Source organism: Salmo salar, chromosome 27, assembly GCF_965601325.2.
Source record: "Salmo salar chromosome 27, fSalSal1, whole genome shotgun sequence".
NCBI classification, from domain to species: domain Eukaryota; kingdom Metazoa; phylum Chordata; class Actinopteri; order Salmoniformes; family Salmonidae; genus Salmo; species Salmo salar.
Window position 1 is genome coordinate 14209418 of NC_138317.1, and position 22939 is coordinate 14232356.

The 22939-nt window shown below is 40.6% G+C and overlaps 1 protein-coding gene across 1 annotated transcript; it reads right to left on the minus strand.

Moving 5' to 3' along the window:
* Positions 1-6459: 6459 nt before the first annotated feature.
* Positions 6460-15406, minus strand: LOC106588276 (alpha-2,8-sialyltransferase 8F). Its single transcript, XM_014177108.2, has 9 exons — positions 15259-15406; positions 10803-10886; positions 10503-10589; positions 10262-10406; positions 10063-10175; positions 9639-9725; positions 8376-8493; positions 7266-7430; positions 6460-7193 (listed from the first exon to the last, which is right to left on the minus strand). The coding sequence occupies exons 1-9, from the start codon at positions 15339-15341 to the stop codon at positions 6999-7001; spliced, it is 1077 nt and encodes a 358-aa protein (XP_014032583.1). The 5' UTR covers positions 15342-15406; the 3' UTR covers positions 6460-6998.
* Between the last annotated feature and the right edge of the window lie 7533 nt (positions 15407-22939).

A 22939-nucleotide genomic window follows, 5' to 3' on the forward strand; every position in this document is an offset into this window, starting at 1 on the left:
TGGAATGTGTTGAGTGCAGGGAAGCGATTACATGTGGCAGGCATTGATAAAAGGAGAGAGCCATGGATTAGTGATGGGGGGGGGTTGAGGTCAGGTCAGGCCACCTTAAGGGAGAAATAGAAGTTTATGGCCCGTATCACTAATGTCCTGCCAGATGGGTAGGTGGAGACTCAGCCTAGGAGAAAGGGTTAAATATCAGTGCTGGTGTGAAATGTATTTTGTCTGAATACAGCTGTATACAGCTTCTACCCTTTGGGAATAATTAAACTTGGTTAAGCTTCTCTAGTGTCGGTAAGTTATTTACTCTGAAAATTAGAACCTAACACTAGTAATGAACTTAATAATAAAGATAAATCGACATGACAGGGAACATTCAGAGTAATCAACGATATATAATAATTTACAATCAATATCATCAATATGAAATTAATATAAAGTGCAATTAATATAAAACGCAATCAGCAACATCACATGAGCTGAAATGGAAGTGAAATAAGACGTATTGTTATCTGCACAAAGGTCTCCAAACTACTCAAATGAGAATACAGTATACACACAAACTTTCCTCTAAAATCAATCGAATCAATAAGGGGATAATTAATCAACTACTGTAGATTATCAATCAGATTGATCAGATAATATTCCAATTGATTAGCAGCAACTATGAAACACTGTTGCATTGAATCAATATAAAAGTTGACCATCATCACTGAAGCGTCAAGACCCAGAGCACACCAAACCTCAACCTAATAACAACATGATACAATAACATAAATTAAAGCGACATGATACACTTCATGATGTTTAAAGGGCTACTTTTTTTTACGGGATTTTTGCAATAAGGCAAAAATCCCTTTATCTACTTCCCCAGTCAGATTAACTTGTGGATACCTTTTTATGTCTCTGTGTGCCTTTTGAACACATTTGCTAACGCTAGTTAGAATTGGCTCGCAAAACTACCTGTAACTTCCTTCGTATTGGACGCAGAGACATACAAATGGTGTCCACGAATTCATCTGACTCATTGCCCAAATCCTGAAGTATCCCTTTATTATTTCTTTAGTAGCTCCTCTGCTCACCTGGTGTTAGGTTAATCCGTTGCACCTAGTTACCTTGTTACACACAAACCAAAACAGGGCGCTCGTTCAATAGTCATGGAAACCCGTCAGCTTGGACCCCCCACACCACACGTACACCCGGGACACACGAATCCCACCAAAATCCCGGTGGTGACCACATCTCTCAATGCAGGTTTGGATACCGGGCTCATCATTTCATCTCCACACAGGGAAGACTGGGAAGGTAGACCAACAGGTGGAACCAACGGATGGGGTGGAGGGTGGCGAACATGATGAATACACAATGACTTGCAGGCAGAGGGTTCCGAACAGCAATGACAAAACATTTAGACAAAAAAAAAAAAAAAATACAAATAATATACAGTATACCACGCAAAAGGGCACTTTGGAGACTGGAAGGGAAAAGGTGCATGTGCTCTGCTCAGGTAAAGCCCTATCTGTAGCAGTCTTTATATGTACCACAGAAGAACCAAGAAATGAAGAGCGACACCAAGGCTGTCTTTTTGGCCTTCTATGTAGATCTGCAATGGTATTATAAAAGGACAGGAATACATCAGTCTTCAATGCACCATATGCCAAGTTGTTCTTTCTCTCTGTGTTTTCTCCGACTCCCACAATTACATTCATACATAAATCAAATCAAATTGTATTAGTCACATGCACGGAATACAACAGCCTACACCTTACAGTGAAATGCTTACTTACGAGCCCCTAACCAACAACGCAGTTAAAAAAAATAAGGTTAAGCGTAAGAGATAAAAGTATCATGTAATTAAAGAGCAGCAGTAAAATAGCAATAGGGAGACTATATACAAGGGGGTACCGATACAGAGTCAATGTGCGGGGGCACCGGTTAGTTGAGGTACTATGTACATGTAGGTAGAGTTATTAAAGTGATGAAAGCAACAGAGAGTAGCAGCGGTGTAAAGAGGAGGGGGGGTAGCCATTTGATTAGATGTTCAGGAGTCTTATGACTTGGGGGTAGAAGGAAGCTGTTTAGAAGCCTCTTCGACCTAGATTTGGCACTCCGGTACAGCTTGACGTGCGGTAGCAGAGAGAACAGTCTATGACTAGGGTAGCTGGAGTCTTTGACAATTTTTAGGGCCTTCCTCTGACAGCGTCTGGTATAGAGGTCCTGGATGGCAGGAAGCTTAGCCCCAGTGATGTACTGGGCCATTCGCACTACACTCTGTAGTGCCTTGTGGTCGAAGGCTGAACAGTTGCCATACCAAGCAGTGATGCAACCAGTCAGGATGCTCTCGATGGTGCAGCTGTAGAAACTTTTGAGGATCTGAGGACCCATGCTAAATCTTTTCAGTCTCCTGAGGGGGAATAGGTTTTGTCGTGCCCTCTTCACGACTGTCTCGGTGTGCTTGGACCATGTTAGTTTGTTGGTGATGTGGACACCAAGGAACTTGAAGCTCTCAACCTGCTCCACTGTAGCCCCGTCGATGAGAATGGGGGCGTGCTCGGTCCTCTTTTTCCTGTAGTCCACAATCATCTCCTTTGCCTTGATCACATTGAGGGAGAGGTTGTTGTCCGGGCACCACACGGCCAGGTCTCTGACCTCCTCCCTATAGGATGTCTCATCGTTGTTGGTGATCAGGCCTACCACTGTTGTGTCAGCGGCAAATTTAATGATGGTGATGGAGTCATGCCTGTCCGTGCAGTCATGAGTGAACAGGGAGTACAGGAGGGGACAGAGCACGCACCCCTGAGAGGCCCCTGTGTTGAGGGGGCCCCTGTTAGCTTATTGATGAGCTTTGAGGGCACTATGGTGTTGAACGCTGAGCTGTAGTCAATGAATAGCATTCTCACATAGGGGTTCCTTTTGTCCAGGTGGGAAAGGGCAGTGTGGAGTGCAATTGAAATTGCATCATCTGTGGATCTGTTGGAGCGGTATGCAAATTGGAGTGGGTCTAGGGTTTTGATAAGGGAATTATATGCTTAAAGGTAATGACTAAACAAATTCCACCCTGAAACATAATTATGACATGATGTAACAGATATAATGAATAATTAGACAAAGGTAACTATTAGTAATCATTCGATTATGTAGCATGTATAATGAATAATTAAAGTACTAAACGTAAGTCCAATAAGGTTCAGTAAATTCTCGTGAGGGAGAGAAATGTGTGTGTGTGTCTAAGAAAATACGGAGAACAATTCAACTGTGTGTGACCCGACCTGGCTAGAACTCTGAGAAACTTATGACAGGGAGTATTTTCAAGGTTCCTCTAATCTCGGGGGAATGGAACTGCCAGTTTGGTGGTAATAAACAGTGGATACAACTCACCCACTGTTCGTGTGTATGTATGTGCGTAGGATATCTACTGTTTGTGTGGAGGTATGTGCGTAAGTAGGGAGCAAGTTATAAAATGTATGTCTTTGTATTATGGACTTCAGAATGTTCTCTGAATAAACTGTACGGACTTTTTGCATAAGCCGAGTCTTTGCCTAATTATTATTAAACACAGTGTTTTACAAACCTTGGGGATTAGTCAAAGCTTATTGATTGTTAGTTATTATCATTGGGATTGAAAATTCTCTTGACAGCTTTCTGGGATGATGGTGTTGATGCGAGCCATGACCAGCCTTTCAAAGCACTTCATGGCTACAGATGTGAGTGCCACGGATTGGTAGTCATTTAGGCAGGTTACCTTAGTGTTCTTGGCACAGGCACTATGGTGGTCTGCTTAAAGCATGCTGGTATTACAGACTCGGACAGGGAGAGGATGAAAATGTCAGGAAAGACACTTGCCAGTTGGTCAGCGCATGCTCAAAGTAAACGTCCTGGTAATCCGTCTGGCCCTGCGGCCTTGTGAATGTTGACCTGTTTAAAGGTCTTACTCACATCAGCTGCGGAGAGCGTGGAACAGCTGGTGCTCTCATGCTTGTTTCAGTGTTATTTGCCTTGAAGCGAGCTTAGAAGTAGTTTAGCTCATCTGGTAGGCTCCGTGTCACTGGGCAGCTCTCGGCTGTGCTTCCCTTTGTAGTCTGTAATGGTTTGCAAGCCCTGCCGCCCCTTGTCTTGCCAGACGCCTCTGTTCTATCCTGCCGGTACAGTATATAACCAGCCAGCTGTATGTCGCTAGTGTTTGTCGTTTAGCCACGACTCCGTGAAGCATAACATTTTACAGCTTTAAATGTCCCGTTGGTAGTTTAATCTTCCGCGTAGCTCATCGATTTTATTCTCAAAAGATTGCACGTTTGCTAGCAGAATGGAGGGAAGTGGGGGTTTATTCGATCGCCTACGTATTCTCAGAAGCCAGCCTGCTCTTCGGCCCCTCTTTCTCCACCTCCTCTTCACGCAGTTCACGGGGATCGGGGCCTGTTCCTGAGAAAGCATTATATCCTTAGCATCAGGCTCGTCAGAGTCGTGAAAGGAAAAGAAGGATTCTGCTAGTCCGTGGTGAATAATCGCAGTCCTGATTTTTCGGTCATAAGAGACGGTAGCGGCAACATTATGTACAAAATGAGTAAAAAAACAAGTTGCAAACAGCGCAAATAAACAAAAAAACACAATCGGTTGGGGGAACGTAAAATGTCTGCCTTCTCCGGCGCCAGTAGTAAAGCTATAATGTATAGAATAAAAAAAAAAAAATGTAATACAAAGAATGTATAAAAGTAATTTTTAGACAATAGAACCAAACCTGCAATAATTTTTTGAAAAGACAGGACAGGAATACATCAGACTCTAATTCACTACCTGACAAGTTGTTCTATAGAGGAGCATGAAGAAAGGTAAAACACCTATTCTGTCTCACATCTCCAATACATTGCTAGGTGCTTTCAGTGTTGACAGTATTAAAATACAACAACTCATGTACAAAAACACTGTAATACAAACAAGCTACAACGTGAAATCGCATTTATCCAATTCAGACCTTACAGGGCTAGAACGTCATCTCCCATAATGCAGCGCTAGCATAAAGCGGCAGCTCAGCCGACAATCTCCATCACAGAAAGACATGCTAGCTAGAAACAGCGATACTTTTTAGCACTCTGTAAAACTATATCAATAACAACGATAAAACTCTGAAAGTTACATGTTTCGATAGTCTCACACTCCCTTATAGCAATACCTATAGCATTAACCTTGAGATTCTTTATTTAACGTTATGGATTTCTAATCTGCGATACATACCCTTCTCCGGAGCTACGGGTACCAAGGTGTTAGTAGGTGACGTAAGCACCCAAATGAAATAAAAACCGAAGATGTTAATATTATCCAGCTACTATAGCTGCCTCCTTAACATCAACAGGCAGTACTAGTAGTTCAACAATTGAAAATCATAGCAATCTGACTCCACCCTTCTATCCGAACTTGGAATATTCCTTTTTGCGGGCTTGGGCCACTGACATTAACCTGCACCTGGATATTCTGTTCTGCGTGGTGAACTATTCCTATAATTTAAAGTTTGATGGAATAACCATTTTAACGCTCCTACAGATCTGTGCATATGCCAGGGTGGGTTGTAGGTTGATTCTGGAGAGAGATTGGATAGTGTGCTCTGCAGCACACCGGTCAGCTGTGCTCTGTATGATTTGATTACTGCCAGCCTTGATTAGACTGTGCCAGGCAATCAAAACCCCAACTCTCATGTAAATTGTGACGACCTCAGTTACCCAAATCTCACAAATCTCTGGAATATACTGGCTTTATGACCAAAATGATCCTACTTACACTTTTTATTCAATTTTGTGTCTGGAATGAATGTTTGACTAATATTTATGCCACATAGGCCATTTTAAACCAGTTAACTTGTGTTCAGTTGCTCTTTAAAATCAGTACTACAGGTGTACGCTCTCTGAGGCAGGCAGTAGACTCTACAGTTTTAAGGGTGTGTTCGTAAATTCACTCGAGTGCCAGAGTGGCTCAGAGTGCCCTCCGGGCATTCATAAATTCAGTGTTGTCAGATTGTCTGTTTGTAAATTCAGAGCGTTTCACTCTCGGAGCATTCAGAGCGCATACTGGACACTCTGGCTGAGGGTTGATCCAAATGTTCTGACCTCACAACAGTGGTCAAGCACCCAAGCTAACTGGCTAAAGATAGCTAACTTGCCAGCTGCTTCCAGACTCAAATGAGAGAAACTCACTCTGACCATTTTACTTGCAGTAACAGAGCTGGTTAGGCTGTTTTCATGTTATCCAGAGCATTGGTGACTGTATCTGTGCTGCTGGCAACAATTGAATTGAGTATTTTTTGGGGCAGACGTTTAGTGACACCGGTCATATTCAAAGGGTGTTGCACGTTTGTAAACAAACGCACCCTAATACTACGTCCCAAATGGCACCCTTTTGATATAGTGCACTGTGTAGTGAATAGAGTGCCATATTGGACACACAAAACACCTAGTCACTCTCTCTCCCTTCATCTCTTTATTCTGACATTTATCTGGAAACACAAAACAAACTGGTAAAGGAACAACATTAATTTACCAGTCATGAGTTAGGTCATGTTCCAAACAGTTCAGTTTGTTAGATTCCAAACTATTTGGTCTTTTTAGTTCTAAAACAGTTAAGTCAGCGTTTCCCAAACTCCGTCTTGGGTATCCCATGAGGTGCACAGCTGATTTAAAATAATCAAAGCTTGATGATGAGTTGATTATTTTAAATCAGCTGTGTAGTGCCAGGGCAAAAACCAAAATGTGCACCCCTTGAGGTCCCCAGGGCCAAGTTTGGGTAACGCTGAATTATGGCGTGTTCTAAACTGTTAGCTCTATTAAGTTGTGGTCCAAATTCAATCTCAAGTCGTGTTCACAGTATTGTCTCACCACAGAGACTGAGGGATCAGGGTGTGAATACAAGTTAGTGTGGTAGCCTTCTGTTGCCTATCCCTACACAAGGGGCTATCAACAGGGATGTAGCTGTAGCGCCCCCTGGCTGTGGAGTTGTAGTAACAAAGGTTGTATGGGTTAGGGTGTAGGGGTCAGTGTACAGGGTCCAACATGTAGCTGTAGCGCCCCCTGGCTGTGGAGTTGTAGTAACAGCAGGAACTCTTCAGGCATTGCGTGCATTCTGCGGTTCGGACCCACGTTGTCATAGTAATGATGGGGCAAAGGATTGTGGGATAGATCCAGAGGGAAGGGCCAGAAGCCGTACAGATGTACCTGAAAGAAAGAGATAGAGACTTAGAAATCACACACGAAGATGAACACACACAACAAACGAAACACAAACACCTGTTCACAGATCTCCAAAGCAGTGCTGGCCAGCATCAGACCAGTAGAGAGCCGTCGGGCTCGTTGCCCGCGACGACGCCAGAACCTGCCCAGCTCAAACAGGTAGTCTGGGTGGAAGAACACCACTTCTTGTTGGGGGCGGGCCTTACGGAGGGCGTGATACACCTGGTACGGAACAAAGACTGATTAATGACATCCTCACTATTTACTCTCCTCCCCCAGGATCAAAATGTTAGTTATCAATTTTGTCATTCTTAAAAATACTACCAAGTCCGGCCCGTGGACTACTTATTGATGAAATAAATAGGCCCGGCCCTTACCCGGGCCAGTTACCAGGACTTTACCTAGTCTAATCTGGGACCAGTGGGAAGGGCTATAGGAGGATGGGCTCATTGTAATGGCTGGAATGGCATACATGGAACGGTATCAAACACATGGAAACCACTTCGTTCCATGTATTCCTTACAAATGAATAATGAGCCTGTCCTCCTACAGCTAACCCCACCAGCCTCACTGTCTGGGTCTAAAAACATGGCACTTTGATGCAGCTACGACCAGAAGGGATTTTTCGTAGCAGGTTAGGAAAGCATTTTCGCTAACCATAAACCTTTTCCTAACCTTTTCCTAATTCTCCTAACCTGCTATGTTAAATCTCCCAACCTGCTATGTTAAATCTCCCAACCTGCTATGTTAAATCTCCCAACCTGCTATGTTAAATCTCCCAACCTGCTATGTTAAATCTCCCAACCTGCTATGTTAAATCTCCCAACCTGCTATGTTAAATCTCCCAACCTGCTATGTTAAATCTCCCAACCTGCTATGTTAAATCTCCCAACCTGCTATGTTAAATCTCCCAACCTGCTATGTTAAATCTCCCAACCTGCTATGTTAAATCTCCCAACCTGCTACGAAGAAAAAATAAAATAAATAAATAAATAAATATAAAAGAAAAAATATATAAAACCAAAAATACAAAAAAAAATACAAAAAAATAAAAATATACAAAAAATAATAAATAAATAAAATCGCTTCCAGTCGTTGCTGTATTCAAGTGGAGTGTTTTTAGGGAAACTTATATCCCCGCCTTATCATTTCATGGTATCAGCGCACCTTGAAGCAGGGGGCGGTCCCAGAGGCAGACGAGAAGGCGGGGAGAAGCAGATCAGCGTGACCATAGAATGACAGGACTTCTGCCAGGTGTCCAGGGTTCCGCTGGAGGTCAGTGTACCTGAGGACAGGGGAGGGGAGGAGACAGGTGAGGGGAGGAGTTAGCAGACAGGTGAGAGGCGGGGTCGATGTTAGTGGCAGTTGAACAAATGTCTAGAATCGACTTGACGTCAAGAATTTATTTGAGTTTGTGAAATCATGTTGGACAAGTGTGAGGCAGAGACAGGTGAGTATTGATCATGTGTATTGATGGTGTGTATTGACAATATATAGGTCGTTATCAATAAAACGTTGCAATATGGTGCAGAGCATTCGATTTGGCTGCTGGGGGGCAAGGAGACCCCAGCTCTGATAACTACATGCCATTTACAAGGGATTGTTAAATATATTTTTTAACTACACTGTATTTGGTTTTAATATCATCACCTGTTCAAAAGCATAGTCAGAACATATGTCCAATTATTTCACATTTAGCGCCATCAGAGTTATACAGCAAGTAACTGCATGCTTTTTATGATCAGTAAACATCAATTGATCATGTATTTTCAGATATGCGAGGGTAGCCTATCCATTTGGCATGTAGCTAGCTAGCTAAGCAAACAACATGTAATTTAGCTTGCTTCATCAGAGATTAGGCTTTTGGAAAGAGCATGACATTGGCAAGTCCTCTTCCTGGTAAAGTTGTCAGTCGGACTACTGTCATCACCACTATACATGGCAAACAAATACAGCCATCTAGTTTATCCCCTGAAATGTAGCTTGTTAACTAGCCATATTGACGTGATCTGTTATTAGCTAGCTAGCCAATTTGACAATGTCCATCAATCAATGTAGTCTATCATGTCTGTCAGCAGCAATTGTGTTTTGTATTACTTGAGAGGCATTAGAAGACAAAAAGGGTCAATCAAATGCATTTGGTGTGTATTCAGAGTGGTCACTGACTTGTGGTCAGACTCGCTCAAGTGAAAAACTTAAACTTGCAGTTTTTTTTCAATGCCGAATTGAATGTCATTGAGGAAACAGAAAGTTGTCATGTCTTTTTCTCACAAACATCCTTTCTGAATTTAAAAGTAATCCAAGAAGTAAATCAGCTAATGTATCTGTAATCTGATTACAATATTTTAGCTGGTAATGTAACTGATTACGGTTTTTAAATCAGATTACATGTAATCAGTTACTCCCCAACCCTGTTGACAGTGTATATACCCTTTATTGATCTGGGAAGGGTTGGCTGTTATGAGGTCTGTCTTCACTCCCACGTCACAACTCTTGTTGATAGGAGCCAGGTTAAACCTGTCAACAACAAAAACACCACAAATTACAAACGACGTTCACACAAGATTATAAATAACATTCACACGATATTAAAGCAACATTCACAACAACAACATTCACAACATTACAATTAACTGAAAAAAAAGGGCCATGAACAAAGCGGGTGATATACTCAGAAAGAGGTGCCAGTTTCGATAAGATAAATCAACATTCAGATAACATTCAAACACATTCACACATAACATCAACATTAAACACTACACAACAGCACTACATTACAATAGTTAACTACCAAAAACATATTGATTGATCTATGTTTGCATGATTGATTGATTGATTGTGTTGTTGCTGATACCTGATGACATAGTCAGCATTGTCTATTTCCGCTCCACAGCTGCTGTTCTGCAGGATTCCTCCACTTCCCACCACGGCACAACGACTCAACGAACCTTTACTCCAGGGTACGGTCTACACACACACACACCATGCTGGTAAACCACGCTCGTGTGATGACTAAGTTTGTCTGAGAACTGAAGACTTGCGCACATACACACCTGAGGCAGCATCTCCCATAGTGCTTGGTCCACCTTTCTCTTCTTCCACCTGTGTATCTCATAGGACAGACTCTGGTTCAGATTGGTGTTCTGTCTGGTCACCATCAGCCTATCAGACGCATTACAGCACGACCACAACTCTGTCCTGGGGGGGGGGGGGGGGGGGGGGGGGGGCAACAACAGGACGTTTGTTGCAGAAGATCGCAAGACTGAGCAAAGTGTGTGTGTGTGTGTGTCTCACCTGTATAGTTCTCTGTGTGTGAGGTTGAGTCTCCAAGGACAGTTCATCAGCTCTCTCACCTCCTGAGAGAACAGGGCAATGTCCACTCTGAGACACACACACACACACGAGAACTTGTTGGATCAGGATGGAAGTTGGATTGTCATGTTGATCTTATCTATACTGTATGTACTAGAATGATCATTAAACATAGGAAAAACAAGTCAGGCAAAGGGAGAAACTCTCTATTTCACTCACTGACCCCAGGAAGATTAAGTGACATGGTGTCAGCTAATCATGCAAATTCAAAACTCCACCTACTTTTTTATAGTAGTCATGGTCACCAGTCTCTCTCTCAGTGCACTGCACTGCAACCTTTTCTGAACAGAGTCCAGGAACCCATCTCTGCAACATGCAAGCACGCACACGAACAAAGGAGAGCAGTCGTTGGTAAAGCCAATCAAAAACAAGGCAACAGTAAACATGTCATCCCCCACGAATGATGCAGCACCACCTTCCTTGGGCCAATTCAAATTAAACTATACTCATAGTAAAAAATTAAAAAGCCCATTATAGCGTCATGGATGTTCTTGTATATGTTGAGTTTTGACAGTGTTGGCAAAATGTGTACTAAATTTGTTAGTTACAATATGAATATCTGGGACTGATTTATATGCATTTATATGCCAGACCTCGCCCACGTAATAGTTTTTTTGGTCAATAGCGGCCATGTCGTTTTAGTTACTAGTCTGGAAAATATTGCATTGAGAGACCATAGATTGTCCATAGACGCCACATATCAAGTTTCATGCAGATCGGTCATTCGGTGCCAGAGGAGTAGCGTTTTGTGTTTTTCCACAAAATTAAAAATGGCGGAAAATCTATCAAGGCAGACCTTGTGTGTCTCTGAGGCAAATTTGTTCCTTGTGAGGAGAAAGACTTACGTACCGAATTTCATGACTTTAGGTCAAACGGAGTGAGGGGTGTGACCTTTAAAGTCAGCATTTTCAATTGCTTGTTATGGCGCCAACATCTGTATTGTATTTTTATTTTATTTGCTTGTTATGGCGCCAACATCTGTATTGTATTTTTATTTTATTTTCGTATCTCTATGTCAAGATGCATCATTCACACCAGTTTCGTCCAAATCGGGCCTGTGCTGTCTGAGATATCGCATGTGACGAACAAACCTACAAATGTACTAACGGACAGAGACAGAGCCACAGTCCCCTCCTCGATTTCATCGTGGGGGACAATCAATCTGGTTGAATACAAGTTGCAACAGGGAGAAGTCGAAGGCAGAAAGAAAAAAACAGAAGTGGGGAAAAAGTCTAAAAATGACCTCTTGGAGACAGTGCCTTTATAGTCTAATCGAACAGCACCAAATGTTCTGTAAACACCAGCCAGAGAGGCTTGTATGAAACCCAAATAAAAAAGGTAGTGACTTTGTCATCTGCTTTCCAGAATGTCATCAATACAATGGAACAGTGAATAATCTGTGTCCTCTGTCTTTGTACATCCAGTCTGGCATCAATCCCTATTAACAATATGAGATTAATCTAGAAAATTCAGCTTCAAGTCTAGTGACCATACACCTGTACTTTGAGTGTCAAACAGAACATGTGAAACAGAAGGATGTGTTTTACAGAAACTCCAAATATACTAAGCATTGTGTTGATCACTTAACTAAATCACTCTTTAAATCTCTCCATTAGACACAGGGCGTTTCTCAATATGCATACTACCGTGCTCCACTCTCATATGCTCCGAGTACCTCACCTCCCCATTCACTGAACCTTCTTCCAGTCAAGACAATGGCAACAGTAGATGAAACAATATATACAAAATGCAAATGTTTTACTTCATAATTATCAGCTAGATATGTGAATCATAATAATCTAGCTAGCCAGCTAGTTAAACAGGCATAAATGACCTAAAACGAATGTTATGCAAGGTAGATATACATTTTGTGGGTAGCTACCAATTCTTTGTGGGTAGCTAGCTAGCCGTATTAACTTACTATGGACTTAAACCAACTTCCAGCCAGGAAAACAATGGCAATAGAGAAGAAACAAGATATACACCAAGCAACAGTTTTACGTCATAATTATCAGATAGCTATATGTGAATTGTAATAATGTAGCTAACCAGATAATTTTTGCCTGTTAAACTACTTCAAACTAATATGCAAGATAGATGTAAATTCTTTGTAGGTAGCTAGCTAACAGTACTTTGTGGCAATCTGGCTAGCTAACAATACTAGTAGCTTCTCCATTCTACAGGTCAAATGTTTTGGCTTATGTCTCTTTATATTCATAGAGCCTAGGGGCTACGTCGCTCCTTATCTATCTTGTTTGGAATTGTGTTGCTCTGTTACACGGACATTGAGTTTTTCTTGCCCTGGTTGTGTCAGTAAACAGTCATTTAAAAGAGCAATTGTCCCTAAAAAACAACTTCCCATTTAGAAAACAGCCTGTGGCATTGATATGAGTCAGGAACATTTATTCTACTGTCAAAATTTACTACAAAGTATCATTTGCCATAAGGTCAGTCTCGTCAAAAACTGAGTTTTGTGAGACTTGTGGTTGTGATTGCATCACAACGTAAATGAAGGTTGGATTTGTTTCAATCCACAGCTGGCAGCAAGCAAGATATCATCAATTCAAAGTGCAGCTGCACGTGACCCGATTGTAATGCATGTGGTAAATTTGGGTTGACTTTGGATGTCCCTTTAGGATTAGTTAGGGACTGTCAGTAAATTAAACAATGTATGGGACAATAATGTTAAAATTCCATTAGCTCCAGATTTCAATGACTTAAAAACCTCTAAAATTGTAGAAATTCATATACAAATATTGAAAGCATTTAATGAGAAAACTAAAAGGTGTGCAGCATGAAAATAGTATCTCTTTTACATTGTATAATTTATTGACAACCCCTAACTAGCCCCAGAGATTGACTTTGGATGGCCCATCTCTGGTCGCACACCAGCCGGCTAAAACTTATTGTTGAAATAATTTGGCTAACTCTTCCCACCTACGAACACACCCACATCAAACCACATCCTGAAACCAAGTAAAGTTTGAATTCAGTCATGGCCACTCGCAGTCATGGCCGCTTCTTAATGAACCAAATCATGAAGTTCAGTCGCCCTTTACAACTAGCTAATGACTTGTTGCACATCTACCTTACAGATGTGCTAAGAAGGAGGAAAGATGAGAACATCAGGCCAGTAGAGTACTTAGAACAGCAGCAGCCAGGGGCAAATGGTAGGGAAGAGGATGATTTAGGTCACTCAGACACAGGCCCAAAACAAGTTAAACTACCCCAGCATTCCCTTGACTGTTTTAGATTTCAAAGAGACAAACCAGACAAGAAAGAGACAGCAGCAGAAGAGTAGATGATGGAGAGAGACAGACAAGACAGAGACAGCAACAGAATAGGAGGACATGATGGAGAGACACCAGACAAGAAACAGAGACAGCAGTAAGCCTGTGAAGGGAATAGACAAGAGAGCCTGTGGGGGAGTAGACAAGGGAGATGGCAACAGACAACACAGAGAAAGTGATGGAGGCAAAGGATGGGTGAGCACACAGTATACTAAGCTTCTCTATGGATTCTAACTACTACACAATGTGTGTGAAAATGAGAGAGAGAGAGAGAGAGCGAGAGAGAGAGGAGTGTTTGGGTACTGTTGAATCCTTTAGTCAGTTTGCCTCCTTGGACAGGTCAGAGTCTGTTTGAAGTTGTTGAGTGGTATGGAGGTTTTTGGCAATTCAGTGTAGATTAGAGTTGGACCCGTTTCGAAATGGACTTAGGGCCTTTCCCACTTTCCCACCCAGACCCAATTATATCAGCTCTTTTCAGATCTGATCTGATTGGTCAAAAGAACAAAAAAAGATCAGAATTGGGCTGCCTGTGAACACAGCCATGAAGTTGTGAGTTGAAATCCCTGGTGAGGACATGCTGAATAATAATGACTGTATAAATGAACATGCACATTGAGAGGGGGAGAACGTTTCTTCAGGACCATCAGGTGACATTTTGACAACTGATACACAGAAATGTTCCTGCAACATTCCCATGAAATGTGTCTAGAACATCAATATATTCTGCGAACATGGCAACCATGTTCTGTGTATGTTTGGTGGGACGTTGATGGAATATTCTCCTAACCATCAGAAAACTGGACACATGAATGTTCTTGCAACGTTCCATGAAACATGTCTAGAACATTAATATTGGATATTTTGAGAACATAGCAACCACTTTCTGGGTAAGTTATTTTTTACATTAAGGGAATGTTCTCTTAACTAAAATGGCAAAACATGCTAAATAGGTTCTCGTTAAGTTTTTGCTAACATACATAGAATTTTCCCCTAACTAACTGAAAACTGGACACTCAAACTTCAAGGGAACATAACAGGTAACATAAACATTCTCTCCCTAGAATTGTTAGTTGGGAAGATCTAATTGAATGCTCATGTCCTCTCATCTCTTCCTCAAAACCCATTGGATGAGTAAGCCAGAGGTTCCTGCCCTCTGACCTTCTCTTCCAATGGGTTTTGAGATGGAGAAGAGAGGACACGAGGTGTATGCAATTGAGATCTTCCCCCTGTGCCTCTCCCACACCTTTAATCACCTGCACATAATTAGGCCAAATTGGTGGGACGGCTGTCAATTATCAATTAACCAATGTCTGTCCAAAAACAAACGCACAATACATTATTAAATTTACTTATTGGGTTGAAACACATTCACAGTATTACAAACGTACCTTTGGTGTTGGTAGTAGTCTATGAGCGTAATAGACAGGAGAGTTCCGGAGCAGAGGAGAATGAATAGAACCAGGTAACACATTGTTACAACAGGTCACAATGACAGCACAACAACTACACTATCTGTCCATCAGGGAGGGGAATAGAGGTGTGTCTGTAGGAAAATCTCAATGGTCCTTGGGACGTCCCTACCCGACTGAAATTGACATTTTTAAATGGTTAGGGTTTAGGGTAGGAACATCCCAAGGATTCCAAATAGCACTAACCAAATCTCAAATTGCATACTCCTCGTGTCCTCTCTTTGCCGCCTGCACAAAACCCATTGGATGAGAAAGCCAGAGGTCCCTCCCCTCTGACCATCTCCTCCTATGGATTTTGAGAAGGGGGAGAGGACGCGAGGATTATGCAACTGAGATGTTGTGTGTGTCAGGGTTGGGCTTAATTCTAAATTTTGGAATTGACTTCCATTCAACTCGTTAAAATTCTAATTGAATAGGCCACACCCCACAAGATGTAGAATTTGAGTGACAGGAAGTGGAATTTAATTGGGTCAAAGAGGAAGAGGCGGAGAGGGAGGGATAACTAGGCCTAACATCTGTCTTCGCCAGCAGGTGGCGGTATTTTTTTTTTTCTTCGCTCACCAAGCCAGGAGTTTTTGTATGGAGGTCAATGAGTGTCAAATTTCGTTAACAAAAAATGTATGGTTTATTTGCTACGTGTGGCTTATTTGATCGAACAGAAGTTTCGTAACGCTTAGGTTGTTATGAGTGTACTGATATAAGTAGGACACTTGACATCCCGGCAACTTTGAGAAAAAACACTTCATATCGGAGTTGTGCCCGTTGTTCACGCGACTACCTGCCCTCTCATTGGCGAGAATGGTCCCACCTGATCTTGCCTCCTCCCGACTGACTTGCATTTTTGAAGGCATTTAATTTCGTTGTTCGAGTGGCCATTTGTGTATCTGGTCAATAAAATGGATATTCTGTGATTCAGTGCAATTCAAAGAAATTCCTGTCATAGAACATACATTTAATTGAATTTGACAGGTCACACTTCCATATACCAAAGAATCTCTTTTCTCTGGAAACAATGTTCATATACTCTTTTAACCTTAGTGCTTAGGGTGTCTTCAAGTGCTCGTGGGAAATGGGAAGTCGTAAGTCCGATATGAATGTGTTCACGTGCCTTTGAAGTCAGAACAATTATTCAATCAATAAGATTTTACCTAGCTAACATTTCGAATAGTAAAGCTAGCTTGGTTAACAATGATATATGGTCAAACTAACTACATTCTCCATACTAATATGGTTGTAATTGTCAAAAATTGATTTGTTGTCATCTTTTGGTTGAAAAGGTAAAAGCTCTGTGGTGAAATGTTGCAATTTGGGTAATAACATTTAATGTAATTCCGAGTTGGAGGGTTTTCCCACTGGGAACTAAGAACTCCCTTTAACACCGATCGCATGTGAACACATAATTAGAATAGCCAATTATATTTCCACCAACTATTTCATTTGTTTGGTATATTTTTGGAGGCCTCAGGGTCAGCTTGAGGGTTAAACTATTGTATTCTGGGAAATTGAGAATTTTCCCCATATTGAATACAATTTAAGTGATTAATGACATATAATAACTTTAGAATATTCACATACAGGTTTATTTCATTTTGGGAGTTTGTCCTGAAAATAAATTGTTTTGATAATATTGTATATGCATGTACTGTATATAATGACATGTTTGTTTTATGCACAACATGTATTTTTTTATATAATAGACTAGGCATTTGCATTTCATTGAATTTCACTGAATTCAATTATATTTCCTTTTAATTCAAATGGCAATTCTTTATCCTGTTCACTACTTCAATTCAAATTCAAGAACTGAATTGGAATTTGAGGCATTCTTCACTCAATTCTGAAGTGAGCCCAACCCTGGTGTGTGTCTCAGAGGTTTCTATTCAGCCCAATCAAGGATTTGCTACACTGCAGAAATATAAGGTTTAAGTCACGTTTATCCTGTTCATCACGAAACACACAGTCACACTCATGTCTAATAATTTGTTTTATTGACCAGTTTTGCATTGATACAATTTTGCATTAGCATGGGGATGGATGGGCAGCGCTGTGGAGCAACGTTTGTTCTTCTGCATACCAGTATTAATTCCATTGTAACCAATATAAATTCAGAACAAATCAACATAAATCACAATACCAATGCTCAGCTGTTACTACCTCACAGTAATACACACACGCTTGTGTGTGTTCGTGTGTCATCAGCAGTGGTGTAAAGCAACTAAGTAAAAATACTTTGAACTGCTACTTAAGTTGTTTTTTTGGGGATATCAGTAATTTACTATTTGTTTGACAACTTTTGCTTTTACTCCACGACATTCCTAAAGAAAATGTGTACTTTTTAATAACATACATTTTTCCTGACACCCAAAAGTACTTATTACCTTTCAAATGCTCAGGCAGGACAGCACTATGGTCCAAATCACCTATCAATATAATGCGTTATCATTGCTACTGCCTCTGATCTGGTGGACTCAATTTTACACATACTGCGCTTGTAAATCATGTCTGAGTGTTGGAATGTGCCCCTGACTGTCTATATATATATTTATTTATTTATTTAAATAAAAATAAACCGTGCCATCTGGTGTGCTTAATATATGGAATTTGTTGTATAGCATTTGCTTTTACTCAAGTATCACAATTGAGTATTTTGCTCACCACTGTTTTTCATTAGAGACCCACATTTCATGACACAGGTACTCTACTTTTATCTACAGCCCAAAAAGTCTTTGTTTCAAATACAGTGTAATCAATGCATTGCAGTGCTGCTGGGTTTGTAGAGCACAGTTCCCAATGAAATGACAAACAGACCCTGCTGAGTACTCCCAACCCCACTTCTACATCAGCACAAATAATTATTTATTTCTCTATAAGCAGGGTTGGGTAGGCTCTTTTCTAAATGTAATCCATTACAGTTATATATATATATATATATACCTGTACTTTCAGTTACTTTTTGATTACTTTCCCCTTAACAGGCTTTAGAATAAGACAAACAGGATCCATCAAACACATTTGGTGTATTCATAGTGGTCTCTGGCTTGTGGTCAGACTCGCTCAGGTGGAACTTAAACTTGCGCCTTTTTTCAATGCTGAATTGAATGTCATTGAGAAAAACAGAATAGTGTCATAATGTATTTTTTTCCCCCACAAACATCCTTTCTGAATTTTAAAAGTAATCTAAGAAGTAATAATCAAGTTTTTCCAAAGTATATGTAATCTGATTACAATATTCTTAGCTGGTAACATAACAGATTTTTTTTGGTAATCAGATTACATGTAACTGATTTAATTAGTTACTAATCAGTTACTCCCCAACCCTGTCTATAAGCCAATATGTAATATTCAGTGATGTGCATTGAGGCCAATGGAATAGGTGGGGTAAAAGGCCAGCAACACTCCCCCATGAAATAAAACTATATTTATATTCTACAGACCCTACTGAGTATTCCTACCCCACTTACATTGGCACAATTTCTTTATGTTCTCTGTAAACCAACACCTAATATAAAGTGTATGGAATGGATGGCGTAAGGCGTCACCAGCACTCTGTACTAAACCACTTTCCCAGCACAACAGACCAATTTAAGTTGTACAATAATTTCAATAACATACACTACCGTTCAAAAGTTTGGGGTCACTTAGAAATGTCCTTGTTTTTGAAGAAAATAAAAAAAATTGTCCATTGAAATAACATCAAATTGATAAGAAATACAGTGTAGACATTGTTAATGTTGTAAATGACTATTGTAGCTGGAAATGGCTGATTTTTTTTTTAATGGAATATCTACATAGGTGTACAGAGGCCCATTATCAGCAACCATCACTCCTGTGTTCCAATGGCACATTGTATTAGCTAATCCAAGTTTATCATTTTAAAAGGCTAATTGATCATTAGAAAACCCTTTTGCAATTATGTTAGCACAGCTGAAAACTGTTGTCGTGATTAAAGAAGCAATAAAACTGGCCACCTTTAGACTACTTGAGTATCTGGAGCATCAGCATTTGTGGGTTCGATTACAGGCTCAAAATGTCCAGAAACAAAGAACTTTCTATTGTAACTCGTCATTCTATTCTTCTTCTGAGAAATGAAGGCTATTCCATGCGAGAAATTGCCAAGAAACTGAAGATCTCGAACAACGCTGTGTACTACTCCCTTCACAGAACAGCGCAAACTGTCTCTATCCAGAATAGAAAGAGGAGTGGGAGGCCCTGGTGCACAACTGAGCAGGAGGACAAGTACATTCGAGTGTCTAGTTTGAGAAACATGCACCTCACAAGTCCTCAACTGGCAGCTTCATTAAATAGTACCCGCAAAACACCAGTCTCGACGTCAACAGTGAAGAGGCGACTCCGGGATGCTGGCCTTCTAGGCAGAGTTCCTCTGTCCAGTGTCTGTGTTCTTTTGCCCTGCCTAGAAGGTCAGCGAAGACCTTCAGTTTCTTGGCAATTTCTCACATGGAACAGCCTTAATTTATCAGAACAAGAATAGACTGACGAGTTTCAGAAGAAAGTTATTTGTTTCTGGACATTTTGCATGTTGCCTTTTATATTTTTGTTCATTATATGTACCACGAGACTCCAGCTATGACTCCTTTGGCATGCGCCCTGCTCGGAAGATCAATAAATGTTACTTCTGACATGGACAATTTAGCCAGGTCCAGTGCACACTTCGTCTGTTCTTCATCGACACAATTAACCGTAACAAGGCCGCTTCTAGTCACCTTGATTGAATCCACCTTTCCCACTGCCTCTTCACAGTCCTCGATATTACAAATGGATTTCCCAAATGAATCTCCTTGTCCAAAAAACACAGGCCAATAACAAATGCATTATTGAACCGGTCTCCTACTATGACTTTTGCTCGTTTTGTTCCATTCTTTGATTTCTCAAATTGTCCATTAATTGTCACACACTTCACTTGCCGCACTTTCAGATTCAAGGACAGTCGCCATTTTCTCCCCAGTTATCAATACTCAACCCGCCATGATATAAGAGAACGGAGTTCAGCATTCCTCAGGTGCAGTGCCTTCAGAAAGTATTCACACCCCTTGACTTTTTCCACATTTTGTTGTGTTGCAGCCTGTATTTCAAATACTTTGAGATGTTGTATCACTGATCTACACACAATATCCCATCATGTCAAAGTGGAATTATGTTTTTAGCAGTAAGTGTTGTAGTACTCGAGTCATTTACATTTTAGTCATTTAGCAGACGCTCTTATCCAGAGCGACTTACAGTAGTGAATGCATACATTTAATTTCAATTTTTTTTTTTTTTTTTTCTGTGCTGGCCCCCCGTGGGAATCGAACCCACAACCCTGGTGTTGCAAACACCATGCTCTACCAACTGAGCTACAGTTGGTAGAGCATGGTATATTGAGTTTCTCGTTCTTGTCTTGGTGTCGGATGCATTTCTACTTGGTCTTGACTTGGTCTCGGACAGTGAGGACTCATAATTTCTTCCCGAGACCAGCTGAGACCAGTGGAGTAAAAAAAACTCATTATCAGCTTCCATTCAGTCAGCACATAAAAGCGCTTCTCCAAGGCCAAATATATACACTCCTTTCTTGAAACATTAATATCTTATTGTCTATTGAAACCTGTGATTCCTACTTTACTCGTAACATTACTGTCCTTTACTTTCATTTGAAAATGTCCTCAAACTTTGTCGAAATTTCCTTGACTCGCTGGTAGGGAAGATTGAGGGAAATTGTTGGCGTTGCGCGCTTACTATTAGTAAAGGGGAGACATGTTGGCATTACAAGTCAATGTGATTGCTTGATTCCACTGTCACTCCAAAATGTTCCCCTAATACAGTTGAAAGGCAGATGCCTTCTATAAAGCTTCTAATGGCCTAGCCAATGGCTGAAATTAGATAGCTAGATTCATATCGCCAGGGACCACCAAAGAAAAATCCTGATTGGATATTTTTTTCTCTTCACCTTTAACCTTTTTTCCTTTCTATCAAAAACTGAAGAGATTAAAACAGAACATAATTGAAAATAATATTATAATTATTATTATTTTTATTATGTTATAAATCCTTAGCCTTTCTCTGAAAGCGTAGAAGGCCCTCATTGTTCCCCACTGTGTTTGGGTTAGTAAAAATGTCCAGTGGCTCCATTTCCCCTCAGCATGCATTTTTTTCCCACCAATCTGAATGTCTAAAGAATCCACATGTTGTTCTGAAATATGAACACAGAAGTACTGGACATTTTCAACTCTTATAATGGTGACGATTTGACAAAATTAGAGTAATGGTCTTGAATTGGATTCACATTTTTCTGGTCTTGACTCGGTCTCGGATCTCGCGTCCAACTCCTGGTTTCGGTCTTGACTCGGTCTCGCCCCCCCCCCTCTGCTCTTGGTCTTGACTCGGACTCGATTCGCTCCGGTCTTGGTCTTGAATCGTTCTTGTTTATGTGGTCTCGAACACAACACTGTTTTTTAGACATGGTTACAAATTACTAAAAAATTAACATTTGCTTAACAAGTCACAATAAGTGGCATGGACTCACTCTGTCTGAAAATATAGTGTTTACCATGATTTTTAAATGACTACCCCATCTCTGTACCCCACACATACAATTATCTTTAAGGTCCCTCAGTCGAGCAGTGAATTTCAAGCACAGATTCAACCACAAAGACCAAGGAAGTTTTCTAATGCCTCGCAGATAAGGGCACCTATTGGTAGAATACAAAAAGCAGACATTGAATATCCGTTTGAGCATGTTGGAGTTAATAATTACAATTTGGATGGTGTATCAATACACCCAGTCACTACAATGATACAGGCGTCCTCCCTAACTCAATTGCCGGAGAGGAGGGAAATTGCTCAGGGATTTTACCATAAGGCCAATGGTGACTTTAAAACAGTTACAAAGTTTAATGGCTGTGATAGAAGAAAACTGAGGATGGATCAACAACATTGTAGTTACTCCACAAAACTAACCTAATTGACAGAGTAAAAAGAAGGAAGCCTGTACAGAATACAAATATTCCAAAACATGCATCGTGTTTGCAACAAGGCACTGAAGTAATAATGCCAAGAGAAATGTGGCAAAGCAATTACATTTTTGTCCTGAATACAAATTGTAATGTTTGGGCGAAATTAATGCTTGTAATTATTAGACTGAATTTTTTCAGGATTATTAAAAAAAAAAAAACGGAATTGAGCTAAGCAATGGAATGGAGCTAATCCTAGAGGAAAACCTGGTTCAGTCTGCTCTCTGAAAGATGAATTCACCTTTCAGCAGGACAATAACCTAAAACGCAGGCCAAATATACACTCGAGTTGCTTACGAAGACAAAATGGAATGTTCCTGAGTGGCCTGGTTACAGTTTTGACTTAAATCGTCTTGAAACTCTATGGTAAGACATGAAAATGTCTGTCTAGCAATGATCAATAACCAACTTGACAGAGCTTGAAGAATGTTTTAAATAATAATGTGCAAATATTGTACAATCCAGGTGTGCAAAGCTCTTAGACTTACCCAGAAAGACTCAGCTGTAATCACTGCCAAAGATAACATGTATTGACTCAGGGGGTTTAAAATGTATCTTATCAAGATATATTGGTTTAATTTTTCATATGTATTTTT